The sequence below is a fragment of the Engystomops pustulosus genome, chromosome 8 (genome assembly GCF_040894005.1).
Source record: "Engystomops pustulosus chromosome 8, aEngPut4.maternal, whole genome shotgun sequence".
Lineage (NCBI taxonomy): Eukaryota > Metazoa > Chordata > Amphibia > Anura > Leptodactylidae > Engystomops > Engystomops pustulosus.
In genome coordinates, this window is record NC_092418.1 from 60,248,822 (window position 1) to 60,273,300 (window position 24,479).

The 24,479-nt window shown below is 41.5% G+C and overlaps 1 protein-coding gene across 1 annotated transcript in view; it reads right to left on the reverse strand.

The window, feature by feature from the left end:
• Positions 1-13,276: 13,276 nt before the first annotated feature.
• Positions 13,277-24,479, reverse strand: part of COL3A1 (collagen type III alpha 1 chain) — a 70,364-nt gene continuing 59,161 nt past the window's right edge. The window contains exons 41-51 of the mRNA XM_072120969.1: positions 19,614-19,721; positions 19,447-19,500; positions 19,248-19,355; positions 17,863-17,916; positions 17,646-17,753; positions 17,391-17,444; positions 16,962-17,069; positions 16,477-16,765; positions 15,849-16,036; positions 14,954-15,196; positions 13,277-14,288 (exon numbers count right to left, since the gene is read on the reverse strand). Of these exons, the coding sequence (XP_071977070.1) occupies positions 14,142-14,288; positions 14,954-15,196; positions 15,849-16,036; positions 16,477-16,765; positions 16,962-17,069; positions 17,391-17,444; positions 17,646-17,753; positions 17,863-17,916; positions 19,248-19,355; positions 19,447-19,500; positions 19,614-19,721 (1,461 nt within the window). The 3' untranslated portion in view covers positions 13,277-14,141. The remainder of the gene's footprint in view (positions 14,289-14,953; positions 15,197-15,848; positions 16,037-16,476; positions 16,766-16,961; positions 17,070-17,390; positions 17,445-17,645; positions 17,754-17,862; positions 17,917-19,247; positions 19,356-19,446; positions 19,501-19,613; positions 19,722-24,479) is intronic.

Genomic DNA, 24,479 nt, shown 5'->3' on the forward strand with positions numbered 1-24,479 from the left:
AGATTTAGAAATCTTCAAATCTAGATGTTCCAATTGGCTCAGAGATTCCTCGTCTAGAGGTAGCAGGATAGATTTCTGTACATTTATCTCAAAGCTTGAGTATCTTCCAAACTCATTAATCACTTTTAGAACTTTTGGTACCGACGTCGCTGAATCTTTTAAGCAAAGGAGGATATCATCAGCGTAGAGCATAATCTTATCGGAAGGACCCCCGAATCCTGCTCCCCCAATCCCCTCACTGGAACTGACCTTTATAGCCAGAGGCTCAATAAACAGCGCAAATAACAGAGGAGACAGGGGGCACCCCTGTCTCGTTCCCCTTGTTAAGAAAAACGCAGAAAAATCTCCATTCACTCTAATGCAGGCCCTCAGGGCAACATAAAATAATTTCACCCATTCCAAAAATGTATTACCCACTCCGAATCTACGTCTAACTTCCCAGAGGAAGTCCCACTCCACCCTGTCAAAAGCCTTAGAGGCATCTAGAGACAGGATGGAGCGGGAGCCATCCTGGCCCAGCTGCAGACTCGAAAAAAGCCACCTAATATTTGTACTAATATGGCGCCCTGCCACGAAACCACATTGGTCTTTATGTACTAATGCTGGGACCACCATTTTTAATCTATTTGCTAACAATTTGGTCATTAACTTTGCATCCGCATTTAAGAGTGAAATCGGGCGGTACTATTCCCCTTCAAGTGGATCTTTATTTTTCTTATGTATCAAAACAATTCCTGCCTCATACCAAGACTCCGGAAGTTTACTCCCCACCTGTGCATCTTCCCATACCTCAACCATTAAAGGCATGAGGAGAAAACCAAATCTCAGAAAAATTTCCAGTGGTAACCCATCCAAACCTGGGGCGGCATTGCGTCTTGAAGAGCTCAAAGTATCCTCCAGTTTTTTCACTGATATCGGTAGGGACAATAGGATTCTTTTTTCCTCTTGTAGTTGAGGAAAACAGATCCCGTCCAAATACTTTTTAATATTCTCTAGAGTAGCCTCGAGGTCAGATGAATAAACATTATGAAAAAGCCTCAACAATACAGCCTTGATCTCACTTTGGCTATTCACAATCTCCCCCAAGTTATCCCTGATTGCTTGTATTTGTCTCCTGATTTTTCTTTACTTTCTGTAGGAGCCTTCTTAAGGATAAACCACTCTCACAGTGGGCAGACTGATTTAGAAAGAAAAGTTTTTGCGTCGCTTTATTCGCAACAGATTTATTATAAGATTCTTGCGCTTGTTTCAGGCTATCCAAACTACCTTGTGCTCTATTCTCCTGGAAAGCCTTTTCCCACTTTTGAACTTCTTCCCTTAACTGCTCTTCCTGTTTTACAAACTGCCTTCGTAGGAATCTCACTTCCGAATCTAAGAGGCCCCTCAGGAAGGCTTTCGTCGAATCCCATAGCAACCCATAGTTGTTAACCCCTCTATTTACTGTGATAAAGTGGCACATTTCTTTCTTTATCTTGTCTTCATTCGTGATCAGTGAAAGCCAGTGAGGGTTAATCTTCCAAAATCTACATGAAGATTCGCTCACACCAGATACCTCCAGTACTACCGGGGAATGATCTGAAATCGAATGATTATCATATCGCATCTTTTTTAACCACCCCAGAACTAATTCGCTCCCCAGAACCAAATTGATCCTGGACAAAGCGGTTAAAACATGAATATGCCACTTGATCACTGTAAATATATCTCCAGATATCTGTCCAGCCTATTTTGTGGAAAAATCTCCCATGCCCTGTTTATCAGGGTGATTTCTCCTCACCCGATCTTTACTCTCCGAAAACACAGCATTAAAATCACCTAATACTAACACCGGGCAGTCCCCTACTTTCTCAGTAAACCTAATAAGCTTTAGGAGTGCCTTGTATCTAAAAGGCAGTGGTATGTAAACCCCTGCCACTACTCATCTAGTGCCTTCCAGAATACCATGGAGAAACACAAATTTACCATCAGCATCGCACTGGCAATCGAGGACTTTAAATTCAATAGATCTATGAATTAATATCGTGACTCCCCTAGAGAAGGATGAGAAGACTGAACTATAAGAATGGCTGGCCCATCTTCTCTCAATTAAGTGTAAGGTCTCTTTCACCAGATGGGTTTCCAGCAAAATAACAATGGCAGGCAACTGCCTGCAAATATAATCAAAAATAATACACCGTTTTAATCGATCCCTCATCCCTCTTACATTCCAAGAAATGAAGCTAATCACCGTCATCTCTCACCTACAAGAGAAGGGGAAAAAACAAAAAAAAACAAAAACCCCACCATTTCCAGCATCCACCCCCCGATCCCCTACCCCCCTTTTCCCAGTCGACATGTCCTACCATAGTAGAACTCCACCTACTAGAGCCACTTTCCTGCCATCCCCCCCCCCTCCCTCCCCCAATGCTAGTCAATAAAAGTAATATATCATCAGATTCCCATCCAATCTAAGGCTTGTTCAGGGGTAGTGAAAAAATGAGACTGATTTTGATAAATAATCTTAAGTTTAACGGGGAACAGAAGAGAATAAATAATGCCTTTCTCTCTCAACCTTTTTTTTACTTAAATGAAACTTTTCCTCTTCTGCAAGGTGTCCCTAGAAAAGTCTGGATACAAAGCCACCTTTGCCCCCTGAATAGTCAGATCCTTGTGTTCTCGAGCCTCCCTCAATATCGTATCCCTATCTCTAGAAAGAAGTGTTTTACAGATTATTGTACGAGGGGAGTAACCGGGGACTTTTAACACTGGCGGGATTCTATGCGCACGTTCAATTTCAAAGTTATCTGAAAGATGTTCTCGGCCTATTTTTTCCAGGAGCCAATCTTTAATAAACTTGACTGTATTATCCCCTTCTGCTTTTTCCGGGACCCCAGTTATCCTCAAATTGGCCCTCCTGGACCTATCTTCCATGTCTGTCAGTCTATTTTTGAGGGACTCATTCTCCCTTTCCAGAACGCCAGTTCTTTTCTTTATTGCTCCAACCTCCTTCTCCACATTTACAATTTTCTCTTCTGCCATTTTCTGATTCTCTCTGACTTTATTAAGGTCTTCCCTCAAAAGAGACATATCTCCTCTCAGAGCCCCCACCTGATCAGTCAATTCAGTGATTGCATTACTACAAACTTTAATAGACGCTAGGATTTCTCTGAACATCTCATTATCCCCTGATACCCCTGGGTCTTCTCCCTCCTGTTCTTCTCCCTCCAGTGCTGCGAATCTTGATCCCTGAGTCTTATTGTGCTCCTCCCCACCTTAATTTTTCTGTACAGTACGAGTTTTAACTGAGGGGGACTTCCATAATTTATCTATTTTCGCAGAATTGTCCCCTTTGGCTGATCCCCCTTTCTCTTTCGGAGATGCTGCTCCTAAAGATTTACGTGCTGAATTTTTTGGAGGCATAGTGTTGGCTTGAACACAAAAAACCTGGTAGAACTGCCTCTCACGGGTATGCCACAATACACCTGTAAACCCTCAGAGGATTAAGCGAGAACTTGCAAGACTGCAAGATTACATAAAGAAGCAAAAAAGAAAAAAAAAAGAAAATGGTCGAAACCCAATGCGATCATGTATCTAATCCGAACAAATTCCCCAGATAGTTAGAGATCCCGTGTGGACCTACTTAAGTACCCCAGCACTGAGAAAAAATTCCAGATAAATATACAGCAAAATATTACAACACATGTCATAAAAAAAAAAAAAAATGGATATGCAAAAATAAATATACAGGAAACCTTCTCAAGACTATACGCTAAAAATAAATAGCATTCTGCAGAGGATAGTGTTTAGACTTTAATTGCTAGATTACAACAGCTACCCCTCTTCTCAAGGCCGGATTATAGGCGGGGCTCGCGGGGCTAGAGCCCCGGGGCCCCCACCATCTTGCCCCCCAGGGGGCCCCCACCAGATCGCGCCCCCTCCGGGCCCTGACTCCACCTCCCTGAGCCGTCCGCCAGATGCTGGCACAGGTGACCACCTCCCCGCATATCCCCCTGCATGGCCGGCCTGCCCGTCCGCCCCCCAGCACAAGTTACCGCCTCTACGCCCGCCCTTCAGCTTCATAGCCGAGCCGTCCTGCCGCCCGGCACACGTTCCCGCCTACCTGCACACCCATCCTGCTGCATGGCCAGGCCTTCCCGCCCGCTCGCAATCCTGCTCGCGCTCCGCAAGCCCCCCCTCTCCCGGACAAGCAGCTGTCCTCCGCTCCCAGCAACCCCCCCCCCCCCGCCCGAACAAACAGCCGTCCTCTGCTCACGTCGGCCACGCCGCCCGCTGGAATGAGCAGCCCTCCTCCGCTCCCCGCCCACCCGCTCGCTCCGCTACGCTACCAGCCAACCACCGCCCACCCCCCACGCGCGAACAAACAGCCGTCCTGCGCTCATCCCACTCCCCACCCCCTCGCTGGAACCAGCAGCCATCCTCCGTTGCGGCGCCCCCCCCCCCCGAACCAGCAGCCGTCCTGTCCCCCCCCATGGAACAAGCAGCGGTCCTCCGCCCCCCCCCCCCTCCGAACCAGCAGCCAACTGACCCGCACGCCGAACAAGCACCCCACTGAACACCCGCGACGACTGGTCACCCTAAAATGGTAAGTATACATTACATATGTATTTATCTTTGTGTATGTATGATGTATATATGCATATACAGTGTATATACTGTGTGTATATGTGTATATATGATGTATATATGCATATACAGTATATATACTGGGTGTATATACTGTGTATATGTGTAGCTACTGTCTATATCTGTATATACTGTGTATATGTGTATATATGCATCTACTGTCTATATCTGTATATACTGTGTATATATGCATCTACTGTCTATATATGTATATACTGTATTTATACATGCATATATTTGTATAAGCCTATATATGTGCACATTTAAATATATATATATATATATATATATATATATATATATATATATATATGATTTATGTTTATATGCTGTGTATGTGGTATGTATATGCTCTGTATACTGAATTTGTGTGTGTATTTCCCGTATGTGTGTGAAAATGCTGTATATACTGAATGTGTGTGTATTTGCTGTATGTGTGTATATTCTGTATGTATATGCAGCATGTGTGTATATGGTATTTTTATACTGCATGTATGTGTATATATGGTCAGTGTATACTGTATGTGTAAATATATATATATTTATTGTATATAATGTGTACGCCGTATGTGTGATGTATATATACTGTATGTGTGTATATACTTTATGAGTTTGTGTATACTCTGTGTATGGCTACATTCACACTACCATATGGAGGACGTATATATGGCCGATATAGGTCCTCCATAGACGGCAATGGGCGCACGGCGCCTTACGGGAGCGGTACGGTGCAGCACACGTGTGGCACCGTACCGCTCCGTACCCAGGAAAAAGATAGGACGTGCGCCATGCGCCATAACTTCCTATGGAGAGGGGCGGGGGTGAGCTGCGCTCACCTCCTCCTTCTCTCCCCGTGCACTGCCGTTGCCCGCTACGGTACGGGCGGGTAACGGTAGTGTGAATATAGCCTATTAGTGTATAAATGTATATGGGTACATAAATGTGTGAAGGTGGATATAAAGATGTGTTATTGGGGACGAGGCGGCTGTATGTAGCTGTGTTACTGGGGATAAGGCGGCTGTATGTAGCTGTGTTACTGGGGTGAGGCGGCTGTATGTAGCTGTGTTACTGGGGGCGAGGCGGCTGTATGTAGCTGTGTTACTGGGGGTGAGGCGGCTGTATGTAGCTGTGTTACTGGGGATGAGGTGGCTGTATGTAGCTGTGTTACTGGGGGCGAGGCGGCTGTATGTAGCTGTGTTACTGGGGGCGAAGCGGCTGTGTGTAGCTGTGTTACTGGGGGCGAAGCGGCTGTGTGTAGCTGTGTTACTGGGGGCGAGGCGGCTGTGTGTAGATGTGTTACTGGGGGCGAGGCGGCTGTGTGTAGATGTGTTACTGGGGGCGAGGCAGTTGTATGTAGCTGTGTTACAGGGGGCGAGTCTGCTGTATGTAGATGTGTTACTGGGGGCGAGGCGGTTGTATGTAGCTGTGTTACTGGGGGACAGGCGGTTGTATGTACCGGTGTTACTGGGGGCGAGGCAGCTGTATGTAGCTGTGTTACTGGGGGCGAGGCAGCTGTATATAGCTGTGTTACTGGGGGCGAGGCAGCTGTATGTAGCTGTGTTACTGCTGGGATAGTGGATAGTGAGCAGGAGGACGTGTATGCACGCTGCATTCTTCTGATACTAGAGCACTCGCTTTTACTCTAGAGAAATGCACAAGATGATTGGACAAATATTCACAACAGGTTCCTGCGACCAGAATGATTACCAGATGGAATGCTTGATATATTTCTGCAGCACGGAGAGGCACGTCTTAATTTGCAGACACATGCATAGAAATAATGAATAGAGATCAAACTTTCCTCCGCTTCTGAGGGGTAGCGGTTTAGAAACCATTGATTAGTTGGAATAGGTCTATTATAAATAGAGGTTAGATAATCGAAAAAAAAAAAAATCTAATAAAAATATTTTGAATATAAATAGAGGTTAGTCTTAAACAGCATACGGGTCCCAGCAAGCAGATTCATGCAATAAGCAAAAAAGCGAAAGACCACTCTTTCTTGCGACTTAGAGCGGTTGCGGGTTACGGGTTAGAAACCATTGGTTAGTTAATGTCGTTAAAGAAGATCTTTAGCACAAAAAATAGTTACGGGATAGAAACCTTTGCAGGGTTAAAATGATTCTGCAGAGAAGTAAGGTTAGTCTTAAGCAGTGCACCCCCGCCAAACGAGCAACAAGGTATAAACCAGCACCACAAAGAGGAATCCTTGAAGCGTTAGTAGCAGAGAAATATGCTGTGGGCAGTGAGTTAGTACACTAGAATGCTCTCACCCAGCTGAGATGAAGGATAAGCTACGGATGTCCGCCGGTCCCATTCATGAAACACCCGGATTGTGACAGAGGACACGATCGTTGTCGGATCCAGTTGTAAGGTCACCCGGTCCTGACCACGACGTTCCAGTGGAAGCCTCTTCAGATCCGACGCTCCCGCGCCGAGCCCCAAGATCCCTCCTCATGCGGCAGCCGCCTCCGAACCAGGATCCTCGCAGCTGACTCCTCACTTCAGATCTGCCGCTCTCAGCTGATCCTCCGAGCAACACTCGGCACACAGGGCACACGTGGCAGGACTCACGGACTCTTCTGCTGCACACCACGGATCCCCAGCTGGCACTCACTACACTGCCCGGTCAGCACACGCTTGCCGGGGCACATCACTCTCCCCGTGAATCATTCAGACCAGCATCAGGAGGTACGAGGAGGGGAAGGCAACAGGTGCGCAGCGTGACTACGTCATGCTGTTACGCTCACCCAACCCACCAAGTTATCCTTCCATTCCTCGGTTACATAATTTCTGACAGAGGCCTCCAGATGGACCCTGAGAAACTGTCTGCAGTTCTTCAGAGGCCACGCTCAGAAGGCCTCCGAGCCATACAGAGGTTTCTGGGTTTTGCAAACTATTTCTGACGGTTAATTCTGCATTTCTCCACTCTTCTGCATTTCTCCACTTTTTCATTTTTATGTGTACAGAGCTGTGTGAGGGCTTATTTTGTGCGTAACAAATTTTACTTTCCCGTAACATTATTTATTTTAACATGCCGTGTACTGCGAAGCTGAAAAAAATTTCCAAATGTGCACTCAAAATAACACCGGTGCGACTGTACCGCTCCGTCCCCCGTGAAAAGATAGGCCATGTCCTATCTTTTCTCGGAAAATGGCGCCGTGCACCATGTTCCTCTGTGCCTTTAACCCCTCCTCCTCTCCCTGGCGCCGCTGTGTGCCCGCCGTGCTACAGTACGGTGGGCAACGGCAGTGTTAATGTGCCCTAAGGAAGACATTGAAGGAATTTTTGATACCATTGACACTTCTGCTGTGTCTCACTATACACTATGGTGCACACACAAGATGTTTATGCAAAGTCACTTTATGGAGGTGCCTGTCATAGATAGGAGGGCTAATAATGAAGCAACATTACACATAGAGGCTTATTTACTAAGGGTCGCGGATCGCACTTTCCTTGTATTTTCCGACATTTTCAGGATTTGCGCAACTGTGACAAATATTTAACTGGGGATTGTGTCGCACACGATCGTATTGTGGCGCGGCTGTGCTGGCTTTCATGCAACAGAAATCGGGGGGCCTGCCATCGGAGGATCCGACTGATTCAGACTGAGTGCAGGATTTAACTTTCAAATTGTGTCACAAGACAATGCACTTACATGCACCAGGAAGAAGATGCTGAATCGACATAATCTAAGTGAATTGCGGCAGAGTGCCTTCAGGTCGGGCAATGCAATTTCAGGGATCGCGTCATGATGGGTAGGTAAATGTGGTCCATAGTCTCTTGTTTAACTCTCTCAGCGTTTAATAAGAAGACATTGACCTGAGCATGGAAGCAACACATGCAGGATCTTAGTGAATCGCGCCAGACAACGCACAGCGGGGATCGTGCCAGGACTGGGTAAGTAAATGTGCCCCATTCTGTTCGCACAGAGCTAGCAGGATATAAATATGTGCAGGCTTTGAGGAGAATGAAAGCCATATACTACTCATTAAGCAAAAAAGCCAATAAAATCCTAGCATGGTGGATTTGAGATGATATAACAACTGTAATGCCTTGTATTGTTTATCTATGATCTCCAATAAAATTTGTTATAAAAAAAAGCCGGAGACATTGATGGACTTCTCCCCAGTTGTGCTTAAAACCACCCATCTCTTCTGAACGCAGACATTGTAAGCTAGGGTAAGACCGCAAGACGGCAGGTATACTGTATTGTATTTTATATGTACATATGATGTGTATATGTACCTAGGTGACGTTTTTCACGCCTTGGAGTGTGTAATGGAAATATTAATCTTAAATGTCTGGAGAGTAAATTTAGGGCAATTACTATCTCTTGAAGTGTCCATGCAACTTTTTCAACATCCTGGAGTTCTTTATAGCTTGATAAACTCTGACCTGATAACTTTTTTGTGCAGACTTCAAAAGACATTTGGTAATCTCTCCCCCAATCAGGACTTGGAAACAAAGAAAATGTTTAAACATTTCTGCCTCTCATTAAGACTTTGACCAATCATGGGAAACTATTTTAACTAATTAATCAATGGGAGGTTCTGAAACCTGAACCAAATAGAAAATGTATAAAACATTGTGATATGCAGGTAAAAAGGGTTCACTGTAGGGAGGCTGCCGGTACAAGTTGGTGTGCCCATATTTCTGCCACCTCCAGGGAATCAGGATTTACTGCAATTTTCTGTTATTTTCTACCTTTTTAATTTATAACTGTTGTGTCATTTTATTTTGTAAACCTTTTGTTTTAACCTCTTTTTGGAAGCACGGAACTCCTTTTGGATTAAAGATTCCACTTTAATTTTGGTCCCTGTATGCTCTTGGAACTTATAGCCTTTTAAACTTTGATTAGCTGTGTGAATACTAGAGTGCCGAGGGTGTATGTCTAGTGGATTGAGAAGGTGACTGTTTGAGAGACAAAAGCTGATAGAGTGGGATACTTGTATAATGTTCCCAATGTAAATTCAATAAGTGGTGGCAGTGGATTCATAATTGGATTGTGAGAACTGTATGCTCAATTTGTGAAATGAGTGAAAGGTGAGCGCAAGGTTGAGTGGGCTAAATAAATTCTACAACATGACAACTCTACTTTCCTAAGAAAATGGTTTGTTTAAGGGAGAGTGGCTACCAACTGTACTGTACTTGTGATATGCAATGTACTTAGTCTGATACCAACCCCGGTACCATTTACTAGGACGTCGGAAGGCTTGTCTTCCACGGTATGCTATGTTATGGCCTGGGCACTTTATAAAGAGTGCTCTTTTATCTACTTTCCAGGTTTGCAGCATACCTTCTGGAGGCTATACATACCACCTGTCTACCAGCATCAGCCTAAATCGCAACAGGAGGCTCGTTCAATTACTTAGGGGGTATGTAACATCCCACCCAGATGAATTATGTAACGAAAGTGTGAAACTTAAATACCTTTTAGATGTAGGAGAAATAAGGCCCACTAATCCTGTATAGGTTCCATAGATTAACACTGTTAAGAGTATTTTTTTTCCTTAATGTGACATGTCCTTCCCTTAGCAATGCCGACGTCTACTGGCCCTATTTGGTACAGAGCTGCTGTATATCTGCCTAAAGATCCTACTTTCCTCTCCAGCCTGAAGCTACTTTTACCAGGCTCTGAGCACTTGTTTGGAACTATATGCAGCAAACCAGTCATCTCAACCCAGTTGATGTTACTGCTGTTGTGGCCATTGGCAAGTCGCAAGAAAACAAACTGTAAGTTAAATGCTTTACAAGCTTTGATCCATGTCCAAGGCTTTTACCACCACGGGCACTCCATTCACCACCACCTCTATATCGGGGTTGCCCCAGGGAGAAACCTAAATCTTCAGTCTCTTCCTCCATTCCTTCTACTTCCACATGCTAGGCTGTGGACAAAGCCTCTGCTTCTTGGTACCCAGCACTGTGACCACAGACGAGTGCTAGCCCACACTTAGCCAGCCAGGTACCTAGGGCTCTGTCTTCCCCCAAGCCATGGAAAGACCATGCCCCATTGGGGGATGTTGCACCAGCAGCAGCCAAGTTATTGTTTGTTGGACATGATAGAATTAACTTTTTCATCTGCTGGGCCAACCTAGTACACATCACCCCATGGTGTTACCCACTGTACCTCTGCTGCAGCCACTACTGCTCCCCAGTCAGCCAGGCATTACCCTTTATAAACCTAGCTTAAAAATGGAACCTATGACTTGGCAGCCGGAAGTAACTTGAGTTCCAACTCTGTCTTATTACTATTTTTGGTGACTATGTTAACTTCCCTCCACCAAGATGTTCCTCCTGGTTGGCTTTTCCTTATGTCTTAAGCATCTAATGCCCTGAAATAGACCAATATCATTGTGTTTGCTCACTGATTTGTGTGCTAAGTCTTCCTCATCATTATTATTTTAATGATCATGCCACTACTGTACTTAATCTGCCAGTACTGCCTGGCTTACTGAACATTATTAGGTGATAATGTAAAGTATGTGGCCCAAGTATTGTGGAGGGGCAGTAATTGTTGGGGCCACAGTGGGGACAATGTACTGTGTGAAAACCAAAATGAGTAGCATAAATATGTGGGTTATTCTTAGGGGATGACTTAGGTACATTAGTACATTATAATGTATATTGTTACAATTGGAGGCATTGCAAATTGTGAATTTTCCTTGTAGCCGTTAAGGAGACTGTTAAGCGACCACAATGTAGGAACAATGAAGAACATAAGATTTTGGTGTGGTAAACCCCCCTGGGAGGATACCTGGCAAAAAAGGAGACATGTATTTTCAGATTATTTTGGCGAAAGCTCATTTGAGGGGTGTTATGTACAGGAATAGTCCTTACTTACAATTAAATACATATGCATATACATGCCCCAATCTTTTACCAATCTAGTAAGGATCCTGTCTGAAGGACTCCAGGGGGTCTTAGCTTCACAGGCTGTAACACTGTTTACCCCTCCCCCTCTGCTCCCTCAGTATTGCACCCTTCTCTCTGCCTGATGTAATCTCACTACAGCTGAGGAAGTTCAGCACACGGTGGGACAGAGGGAATTGCTACTTGCACATTGCAACAGCTTGTGTATCTAGAGCCCAAAGGGGTTCTAGTAACAACCCCAGGGGCCCTTTAGTCTAATTTGCATAATTTTAAAAGTTCATTTTTAAAAGAAATACAGATAACAAATATAAGAAGATAACCACAGTCACTGTGCCTGCATTTATAAGTAAGCGTCATTGTGTAGCTTGTGTATCTGCAGCCCAGAGGGGTTCTAGTAACAACTCCAGGAGCCCTTCAGGCTAATTCGCATAATTTTAAAAGTTCATTTTTAAAAGAAATACAGATAACAAATATAAGAAAATAACCACTGTGACTGTGCCTGCATTTATAAGTAAGTGTCATTGGTTTATCATGCTTGATTTTGATGGTAGATGTCCTTTAAGCAAACCACAGTCTGGCGTGTGGCACTTGCACACAAACCTGCCCAAAATTGGCAGTGGAAAGATGATTTTTCCTTCAGTTTTTCATTAGTAAGAAATTTATTTTTCCCTGAATACACAGTCTATGGGGCACATAAACAGTTTATGGGGCACATACCATTTCAGGTATAGTGGAGAATTTTCAAAGTTTGTCTTATTTACATTTTTTTACATTCGCGCCTATGTACACTGAAGACCATAACTTCTCAATTACAGATTTATCAAATAGGTAAACCCATTATATTAAATCTGATGATCAGAAGAACAGAAAAAAAGCATGGTCTGCATTTTAACTGTTCAGCCATGTGCCATTGGTTAAAAAATAGGTTGTTAATAGAGATGGTCGAGCACTAAAATGCTTGAGTGCTCGTTACTCGGGTCGAACTTTCCCGATGCTCGAGTGCTCGTATCGAATAACGAACCCCATTCAACCCCACTCAATGGGAGACTCGAGCATTTTTCACTGAAAGAACACATTGAAAGAAAACTAAAGAAGAACACATTGCAGATGTTTTCACTGAAAGAACACATTATAAGAACACAGTGAAGAACACATTGCAGAAGAACAATATGCGTGAAAAACACATTGCAGATGTTTCCATACATCTGCAATGTGTTCTTCACATACTGTTGTGAAGAACACAATTCGGCGCTTGTGTCTTCCGATAAGTTAGCAGATGTTTGGATGTGTTCTTCACTGTGTTCTTTCTGTGCTCGGGCTGGGCTGTGATGTGATCAGGGTCCTGCTCCAGCCCGCTCCGCTCCAGCCTCCACTTCAGCCCCCGCTCCTCTCCTCCATGTGTTCTTCACTGTGTTCTTCACTTAAATGATCATGTGTTCACTGTTTTAATTTAATTCACTGTCTTTTCTTATTTAAATGCTCAATCTCGAGCAGGGGAAATACTCGTCCGAGCAACGAGCCGTTCCGAGTATGCTTATACTCAAACGAGCATCAAGCTTGGACGAGTATACTTGCTCATCTCTAGTTGTTAACTATTGTGTATATGTGCCCTAACTGTCCCACAAGTTAAATAAATATAGTAAGAGACTGTTTTCTAGACATGCTCTCAGCAGGGATAAGAATAAACTACTGTTTTTTATTAGTTTTATGTTTGAACTTATTGAGCAAACATTGTTCTACATCTATCTACCAGGATACTTAATAACAAGACAAAAAGCTTGAATGTGTTTTGTACATCTTTTTATTATGTGTCTCTTTACAAAACAACCATAGAAAAAGTTTACAAAAATGGCTAATGCCTGCCAACTGTTATTTAGTTATTGCAGTGAACAATGATGACTAATGCCACATGAATTCACAAGTAGCACAGAAATTGTATACCAGCAATAATTTTAAACAGAAGACAAACATTTTTTTTGTTTTCTTCTTTCTTCTCCTGTGTTCAGTTACTCATCAATATTTATTAGCATTTAGCACCATGATATCTGATTGTCAAACTCTTACTTTTTATTTAAGTGGTCTTGGCCAGCAATGACAGGAACATATAGAAAGCACCTTGTAAAACTGAATTTCTTTTTCAGTTCTAGCAATACAAAAATAGTATCTGTGCCAGACAAATTGTTTCAGAAGCCAAATGATAATTGTGTTGACTCCCAGCTGAGTCTTTTAGGTTGTTATTCCTAGGCCTCATCAAACTCTCCCCACATTCTGCCCATGATGAGGTAGATGAAACATGGAAGTTCTTTCTATACATTGTGAACTTCATCTTGGTTAGAACAGTGGGGAGAGGTTAATGTTTATTCTGATCAGTACATATTTGGCCACATGTTTTACAAAAATACACAGTGTTTTTAAATCTCATAGGTTGATTTTTTATAGCACCATCCAGATGTCTTCAAAATGTTGGTACAAAAATAGAGCAAAGCATTTAGTTTGTGTTTTTGCAAAATATTTAGTGGCTCTCCACCAAATGATCATGTTTCCCACAATGTGTGGAAATAAATTACTATTTGGATGTTAAAAATTTAATGGGACAAAACAGAGTGCTGAATGTTTGCTGTGATTTAAAATTAAGTAATACCCTAAATTTACAAGAAGCATACTGGTCCCACTTCTACACCAAACTCTTGATCTGGTCTTCCAATATCCAATGGTGCAATATCTACAATAGGCAATCGCATAGTCTTGCGTGTTCGGTACTCGAAAACTGTTTTACCCCATTGTCCTGTGTGTTTCTGAAAAGTAATTAGAAACAGAGTATATGATATAATAGTAATTTAACATACTGTACTGTACTTTTCACATTTACATATACAGGTTTACCAGTTTTAAAGATCCATAGCTGCAGTAATGTATTTTTTTTTATAGAAGAGAAGTTAAGGGGAAAAAATGTTGTATATACAAAAGACATTTTTGGGAGTGGAGAGGTGAAATGATGAAAAGAAAGTAGGGGCACAGGCCCAAAGATATGTAAGACCAAAAAAAGCCTGGATGCTATATCTGTATTTAGCCACCCCTCACCCAGTCAAGAAGTACTAGGAAATACAATTTAGCAGTTGGTGTTGCGTCTAAATAAACGTTTCTCTGGAACCTTGCGTTGGGATTTCCAAGAACACACTAGTAGAAAGTGCTGTTACTTTTGCAATCTCATAGTTGAGGATGAGAGCAGGGACTTTGGCAAAAAGTGCAAAATTATAAGCTATCAATTTGGACTATTTTAGGGAATTTAAAACTAAAATTTTACTTTTCTAAATAAAAATTAAGAGATAGAAATGATGCAATAATACCTATTTTTAAACTTAAAGGCAGTAATACAAAAGACAGTAATAAAGGCTTTATGGTTAGCCAAATGGAACTATGCAAGAAAAGAAAGAAAACTTAGAAACTATACAATACTTACAGTGCATTCATCTTCCAAAACAGTGTATGTGAATTTGCTGTTTCCTTCAGCCTTCAGTTCACTTTCAGTAGAGCTCATGAATTTCACGGCCTTCTTAACATTTCCATTTTCTCCATCCATGTATGCAACACTGTTTTTGCAACGGTAAGTGATATTTTGATAACCTCGGCTAGAAAGAATTCTGAGGAACGCCATTTGAACATCAGAAACATCTTCTGGGAGCTCTGGATCACCGTAGCTAAACTGTAATGAAAATGTAGCAATTATTAATAAAGAAATATACACATTAAGATGTTTTAAACATATATACAGCTTGGACAAAAATCACACACCTTAAAAATATAAAACAAAAGAAAAAGACAACCGTGATGTACAAAATGTCCCTGTGATCCAGATGTATTCACTGGCCAGGCCACAGGCATTGAAATGATGGCAATGGCACATGACCAAGAACTAGTAGGTCAGTGATTGGCTTACAGCAGAACTGTTTTACAAAGCTTGAAAAAGTAATCTGCTGGAATAGATGTAAGTTTTAACTTAAACTTGAAAGGGTTTTTCAACAAAGCAAAGCTCGGTAATTTCCGTCAGCTCCATAGAGATTAATTGAGGAGAAAGGTCACGCACGGCTGTCTGCTCCAGCGGCGAGGAAGTCTTCTCACGATGTGCGGGGGACTCAGCACAGGGACCCCCACTGATCAGCAAGTTAGGCTATCCCGTGGATAGGGCCTAACTTTGCTTTGTGGGAAAACCCCTTTAAGGATCTTTTTGTATAGACTGCAACATTATGTGGTTCTGCCCTAGCTTGCTGTACACTAACCATAATAGCCATTTCATATGATATAAAATACTCATTATTTTAATTCAAAACAAAATTAAAACTTGGTTTCAGGCTCACCTGGAAGCCACCGTTCATAGACTCGCCAAACCAAACATGTTTCTTAACTCCTTCAGAATTAGTGTACCAGTTCTTTTGTGGAATAGTTCTGGGGTTGGCATTAATGCATGTTTCACCAGATTCCATGTTGCAGAACACTTTAATGGCATCCATTTTACATCCTTGGTTGGGGTCAATCCAGTATTCTCCTACATTAATTTAACAAAAATGTCACATTCGTGCTTAATGTAATGTAATGGTAGTTTCCTCCTGTATTATTGAAATGTATGTAATGTACAAATGAAAGTAGCAAACTCTACAGCTTGTTTCTCAGCGATTAAGTTTAAAAAATATTGTGAATACAAATAAACTGCATTTAAATGTGAAAAAATAGTGAAAAACTGTTAAACATTATGTAAAGGAAGTATTACAAGTATGTCATTCAAACTGCATGATGGAAGTAAATTAAAGTCCCTCAAAATGTATTCATCTTAAAATACATCCCAAAATGGTGTATTTAAAAATACAATTTCTCCAGTGAAAAATAATAGTTGAAAAATAAAAATAAAGGATTGCTTTTTGAATGCATCATTGAAATTGTTGATTTTCATTCTATCAAATATCAATATAACATATTAGAACTACATACCACTCTTCAGCTCTGGATGGCAGAATTTCAGGTCACGGCAGTTGCGTGCTGGGTTCTTTCTTGTACCATCAGGACTGATTATGTTTTCTATTTGACTATTCATAGCTTTTAGTGAGGACATAATCTCAGAAGTAGTTGTTGCATCAATTGCTTGGTCGCCATAGTATGGAGCTGAAGGTCCCTTTTCCCCACCATATGCACCAAGATTAGCTCCTCCCCCATCACAGCAAGGACCAGGTGGGCCAGGAGGGCCCGGCTGGCCAGGGGGACCAGGTTGACCAGAAGATCCCTAGAATATATAGAACATTTAATACTAATGCAATACATATTTCCAGTTGTAGTATTTAAGATTGTTTTTGTGTTAGCATATAATAATAATAATAATAATAATATTTTTATTATTTAATTGACTTAATATAATTAAGTCTATAATTATATAGAATGTTTATTTACTATGTCCATATGCATATGTAGTGTAGCTTTACCTCTGGGCCAGTTTCTCCTCTACTACCACGGGGACCTGGAGGGCCTATGGGTCCTGGATATCCACTTGTTCCATCTTTACCAGGAGAACCATTTGAACCTGGTGGACCCTGAAAGCATAATTGAATTCATTAGTTTAACTCGACTGCTCAACATTTTTTGACATGCCTCTTTGCCCCACATGCCATGAATAAATTTTTGTATTTTACTGGTGAGTGCACAGACTATTTTCTTTTTCTGTTGTACATTGGAATGTATGTTTTGAACTGTGGAACCCTGTATCTTGCTATCCATAAGCCCAGACTTGGTCCTTAACCCTGCCCTGTTCAGCAATTGTGTTGGTGTCTGTTCACACATGGGAGACATTGCCAGTTTAGTCTCTTCTATAGTGAGTATCCAAAATATGCACTGTATAATAATGATTTACTTACTCTAGGACCTAGAGGGCCTGGGGGTCCTGCAACACCTTGCTCTCCAGAGGAGCCCTGGAACAAAGATATGACATTACTTCAGTACTAATAAGGCTAAACAGACTGTAAAAACTTAAAATGTGGTCAGGTGCAAGAAAGTTGTTTATTTTGTTGACAGGCAAAGAACAAAAATGCTGCCAGCAATTTTTTGATTAAATCCAATAGTTTTAAATGAAGGAAGAGAAAAATTCTAAATCAATTTTGATGTAAACTCACAGGAGGACCAGGGAGGCCAGGGTTGCCAGGAAATCCACGATGACCTTTAATTCCATTGCTACCACGTTCTCCTGCTTCCCCTTTATCACCACGTGATCCTTGGGGACCCTATAAATACATTAAAAAGTAAACATTAACGTATAAAATAACATTCTACTACTATATATATTTACTGGGATTTAATAATCATGTTCAATAAAAGAAACTTAAAACATACAGGAAGCCCACGAGCACCAGCAGGACCAGCAGGGCCAGCAGGACCAGATGGACCCTAAAAAAGAAAAAGCTATGTAAATATATAAAAAGGTAAATATTTAAAATTGTGTTATACTTCCAAGAACTAAAGAATTAAGATAACATACAATTATAATTTTTATTTGATAATATTCTACAATTGAGTACAACTAAAACCATCCTATTAATGTTGTTGACCTTATTTAAAAAAAAAAAAGTGTAAGTAGTGAGATCAACATTTGTAAGTACTGTATGATGTATGCTATTGTATCTTTAACCCCTTCCCGCTGCTTGCAATAATAGTACGGCTCGCATCGGGTGTGGGTGCATGGAGAGTGCTCACAGGCAAAGCCCTCTCCATAGCCATTAAGTCTTTGCTGCATATTGCAGCAAACACTTTCCGCTAACAACCGCGATCGGTGCGAAACTGCCAGCGGCTTCAAAAAAGTGCCCCCATCTTGGTGAAGATCGTCACTCCCCATGACGTAATTGGGAAGCGGCGATTGGTCGCCATGACATGTCTCATTTTAACCCATTCATTACTTATGAATAACATTCATGAATGATGAGGAAAATCCCTATATGCTGCCGTACTGAAAAAGTATGAAAAAGTTATTAGTGTCAGAAGATGGCAAAAAAAAAAAAAAACATTTTTGTACAGGAGGATTTCATTTTTGTAAATGTATGAAAATAATTTTAAAACCCATACAAATTTGTATTACCGTGATTGCACTGACCCAAAGAATAAAGTGGGGTGCACAGTGAAAGCTGTAAAATCCAAGCCCACATGAAAATGACGCCAATGCGTTTTTTCACCATTTTCCCTGCATTTCTATTTTTTTTCCTCTTCCCAGTACATGGCACGGAATATTAAATAGCATCACTAAGAAGTGCAATTTGTTATGCAGAAAACAAACCCTCACAGAGCTCTTTACGAGTAAAAATAAAAAAGTTATACATTTTTGATGGTGGGGAGTGAAAAATGGAAATGAAAAAACATAAAAGGGCCAGGTCATTAAGGGGTTAGAGTACTCTCTACTTAGCTCTTTTATTCTTGATATTTCAATTTGTCTTTGTCATAAAACTATATATATGATTATTGTTGTATTTGCTTTAAAATGTCTCATCTCATGATGTATGCATTTGCCTTCTTTTTTACCAACTAGTGCAGGTGAAAAATCATATAAACATGTAAAATCCACGGACAAATGAATATACCCGCTTGTTTTTCTAAACAAGTGTTAAACAAAATTTTGTGAAATACAACAAACAGGGTTATGTCTGTTTAGGACAAAAAAACTTTGATAACGGTCCTTTTAAACATATAGAAAAAAAGAAGGGTGCTTTTATATTGTACAGCTTACTTACAGATTCTCCTCTATCCCCTGATTTCCCTGCAGGACCAACGGGACCTGGAGCTCCAGGATGACCTGGAGACCCTGGAGCACCAGGAGAACCATTCTCTCCACGATCACCCTGTCATAGAGCCAAAAGTGCAACAGATTATTTTTTAAAAATGAAGAAACAAAATTTAGAACGTTTGAGCATTTACCAGATGAGCATTTACCTTGGGGCCAGGAGATCCATCCCGTCCAGGCAATCCATCACTACCAGAATTACCCTTTATAAATTAATTTGTTACAGTTAATCTTTAATGCAGATTTTATTTATATAAAATATATAAAAAAAACTCTATTTATAAAATAGAGGATGTAATAATAATCAGTTACTTACATCTCGCCCACTTTCTCCAGGGGGTCCATTAAGACCTGAAGGACCTGGTAGACCAGGAGAGCCACGATCACCAGGGGATCCATTCACACCTGGCTTACCATCCTCACCCTTAAAAATAAAACAGTATTTCCTGATTAAATGACTTATTAGGTTTTATATATATATATATATATATATATATACACATATAAAGAAGCAGGTCCTATGAGATTAACCCCTACTAGCCGTATGGCTGTATACATCCTATTTTTACATACATCCTTTTTCTACATGCACATAGCACGTATATACACAATGATCGTGTCACGATCATGGCATGGTGCTGTCATCTGCCTCAGGAGGCGTGCTCTGTCATCTGACCATTGCGTGCTGACGTATAGGCACGTCACCAAGGCGGGCAAACCTGGAAATGCCGCTGGACCGGCGGCTTCCTCTCGCGTCACATCAGCTGTCCAGGGGAGTGAAGTACAGGCGTTACATGATCGCGCCTCACTCAGAGCCATTAGATTGTCGGACCACAGGGAAAGCAGGAACACTGTGGTTGCTAGATAGTAGTACCGACAGGGAAAGCAGACGAGAGGGACGTCACTGATTCTAAGGCAGATTGCCAGCAGTTGTCGCAGGTTCCGGATACGGTGGAGCCTGACTCGATGGGCTGAGAAGGCAGATTATAGTGTGCCGTGTATACTATAGCCTGTGCTGGTCCCCGAGTTACAATATGTTGCAGGACCCCAGTGCCGTAGAGGGTGGTGATGCATGGATCCAGCAAAATCAATTCTTTAAGGGAAGACTGCACCAGGGGGCAGCAAACAAGTTTCTACCAGCTGATATCTTCTACCAACAACTCCACTAACTCCATTCCTGCCACCTTGCTGGAACTTAGATATAACAGACAACAACCTTACTAACTGTTCTCCTCTACTAACGCTTTTTACTAATATCAAAACATCCTTCTGCTAATTATTCGTAAGAAAATAACTTTACTTAAGTTCTAATGGTATATATATGTATCACATGAAAAGAACTAAGTGCTACATTTACATTGTTTGTGATATCCTTGCGCTGTGCACCCACGCGAGTTTTAAACATAAACAAAACATGTCAACTTATTTTTCTCCAAAATAGCACTCATTGCACAGGAAAGACAAAAATATGTCTCCAGAATCTAGTAAGTGCAATTTAGGAAGCGATAGTTCACAAAATGTCCGTCGCTTAGTCCATGCAACATGAAACAAGCAACTGAGGTGCAAGCAATACTAGAATCATCAATGGAAAGACTATTAAAGCTTCACATGAACATTAACTCGTCTGCAGCGACGTCTTTTATGACCTCATGGGGGACATATAAAGTAAAAACACACACACATAAAAATTATTAACCTGTTCATGCTCTGCATCCGATATATTGGACACTGAGCGCAGTGACATAAAGCTCAGCGTCTGATATATCGGATGTGAGCGCTACTTGCACTTTGGACGTCTCGCGACAGGGATGCACCTCAGTTGGTGGTGTTGGCATCGCCAGCCGACACCCCTCTGACATCACAGGACCAATCTAATTGGTCCTGTGACGTTGATTGATGCCTTTGGCCAGTCAATGCAGACTGGCCAATGCCAGTGATCTGTGACAATTTTTGGGCACATCTTTCTAGCCCAATGCTCTCCAACCATGCCATTTTGTGATTGATGGTGTTGGAGAGAGTTGTGCTAGTGATCTCTCCCTTTACTGTACCCCAAAACACATGATTACCCGCCATTGTCCGTTTTCCCTATCCCCCACAACCACTGAAGTGTGAGCGTGGAGGAGGAGTTGCAGTAGCATGGAGGAGCAGGCTTTAAGTGGAAGAACAGGTGTTGTTCTGCATAGGTTGTGTAGTACTCCCCCCCATGTCCCAGAAGACATATTCTGATTTAGAGGTATATAATTATATGGCCTCCGATATGGAGTCTGCCAGTGGTGACAAGTGTTGGGACGTTTTATTTGTCCACCTTGTCTTCACAAAGCAACTCTGAGGAACCCCTGAGAAGGCACTTTTGTACTAGTGCTAGAGTTTCTGGGACTTCTGAAGTGCCTAGGTACAAGGACAAGAGAGAGGTTGCATTATGATTTTTGGGGTGTTTGTCTCCCGTGGCAGGAGCTGGGCACAAAAGATGACATAATGGATATTTTGTACTATGCACTATCCATTTTGCATCATCCTTGGGGTCCACCTGTGGGGTTAAAATGCTCACTACACCCCTAGATTAATTCATGGATGGGTGTGTAGGGACAGTTTCTACTGTACTGATCCCTAAGGGCATCTACAAATGTTTTATGATGCCAAAATAAAATGTAACTGTCGGTACTCCAAATGCCATTCTCTTCCGAGCCATGCCGTGTCTCCATCTTGTAGACTATTGCCACGTACCCTGGGAACCTGCTTGATGATTTTTGGGGTGTTTGTCTCCAGTGACATGAATTGGGCAAAATACTTTTGACACTACAATAACAAATTTAGAGAAATTGCAAAGCAAATTTTACTCGACACCATTCAATTTGTGTTATATTTGAGCCAGGATCTTATGGGTTAAAATGCTCATACAGCCCTAAATAAATTCTTTGAGAGTTGCCCTTTCCTAAAATGGGGTCACTACTCGGGGGTTTCTATTGTACTGGTAGCTCAGGGGCACCCCAACACCAGTCTAGTGAAAAAGGTGCTCCAAAAGCTAGATTTTGCTTGTCCCTTCTCAGGCCTGCTGTGTCCCCAGCCTGTAGACTATTGTTACACATGGGGCATTGCCATACCTGTAGTAACCCACAGACTGATTTTTGGGATGTTTATCTGCAGTTGCATGAGTTGGTCTGAATACATTTCTTCCTACTTTGGCACATCTGAGAAAACAATGCAATTTTTACACTGCCCCCTTCATTTTGTATTACATTTGGCCCAGCATCTCAGTGGTTAAAATGTTCATACAACCCTAGATAAATTCTTTGAGGGGTGCCCTTTCCTAAAATGGGATCACTATTGTACTGGTACCTCAGGGGCACCCCAACACCAGTCTAGTGTCAAGGGTGCTCTAAAAGCAAAATTTTGCTCCTTCCCTTCTCAGCCCTGCTGTGTGCCCAGCCTGTCAATTTTTGGCACATGTGTGGTATTTCCGTACTCCGGACAACCCACAGAATGATTTTTGGGGTGATTGTCTAAAGTGACATGAGTTGGGCACAATATTATTAGGCACTAACATGACATTTTTGAGATAAAAATGCTCTGCACCATTAGATGTTGGCCAGCATGGTGGAGGTTGAAATGCTCACCACTACCCCATATATATTGTTTGAGGGGTGTAGTTTCCAAAATGGATTTAATTTCTCAGGGGGTTTCTATTGCACTGGTACCTCACGGGCCCTGCGATCATGACATGGCACTCCAAATCCAAACGTGTGAAAAAGGAGCTGCAAAAGCAAAATTTCTCTCCTTCCCTTCTCAGCCCTACAGTGTCCCCAGCCTGTCAATTATTGGCACATGTGTGGTATTGCGGTACTCGGGACAACCCGCAGAATGATTTTTGGGGTGTTTGTCTAAAGTGGCATGGGTGGTACACAATATATTAGGCACTCAAATTACATTTTTGAGATAAGAACAAATTTTTACTCTGCACCATTTACTTTGCATTAGATTTTGGCCAGCATGTTGGTGGTCAAAATGCTCACCCCCAACCCCAGATAAATTCTTTGAGGGGGTCTATTTTCCCAAATGGTGATATATTTGGGAGTTTTCTATTGTACTGTTACTTCAGAGGCTCTTCAATTACACTGTGGCACCACAAAGCATTTGCAGCCAAATTGGCCTTCCAAAAACCCAATGGCACGAACTCTGTTCTGAACATTGCTGTGGGACAAAACAGCAGTTGACATCCACATGTCTGGTATTGCTGTACTCAGGGCAAAATTTTTGGGATGTATATTTACCTCAAATTCCTTCTGAATGTGTTCATTTTAGGACTAAATGAGAATAATCTTATTCAAAAATTGTAATTTCAAAATTTCCAATCCATTTTTGTTTGCTTCCAGAGAAAGATTTAAAGGGTTAACAGACTTCTCAAATGCTGATTTGAATAGTTTGAGATGTTAGGTTCATAAAATGGTGTTACCTGTGGGGGTATATAGTACATAAGCCTTTATAGAGCACTTCCAAACTGAATTGGTCACTAAAAATTTAGCATTTTTCAAATCTCTTGAAAATCTGAGAATTTGCTACTAAAACTTGAAACCTTCTCAGATCCGTAAAAAAATGGAAATGTAAAACAAATTATGGAAATATAAAGAAGACCAATGGAAAAAGGTTTCTACAAAAAACATTGTGGTATGACTTTTTGTCTAAAAATAGAACATTTGAAACTTTGAAAATTGTAATTTTTTTTCAATTTTTTCCTAAATTATTGAATTTTTACCCCCCCCCCAAAAGAAACTCATCAACAAAATGATAATACTAACATAAACTACAATGTCTCACGAGAGAACAGTCTCAAAATCACAAGGATATCTTAAAACGTTGAAAAGTTATTACCACAGGAACGGACCCTGGACAAATTTTTTAAAAAAAAGGATAGCTTTAACTTACAAACAGGCTGCGTCATTAAGCAGTTAAAGAATTGAGAGAGGAGATAAGTGCATTGGGATTGAAATTGAATTGAAAATAAAGTATGGAATATAGTCAATAACTACCAAATAGAAGACAGCTGCAAGAAACTGTAAATGCAAAAGAAACTAAACTGAAGGAGTTAGAAGACTGCTCTAGAAGGAATAACCTATGGTTTATGGATATAAAGGAATAGGTATCTGATTCAGAACTCCTTAATTATGTCTGAAGAGCACACAAAAAA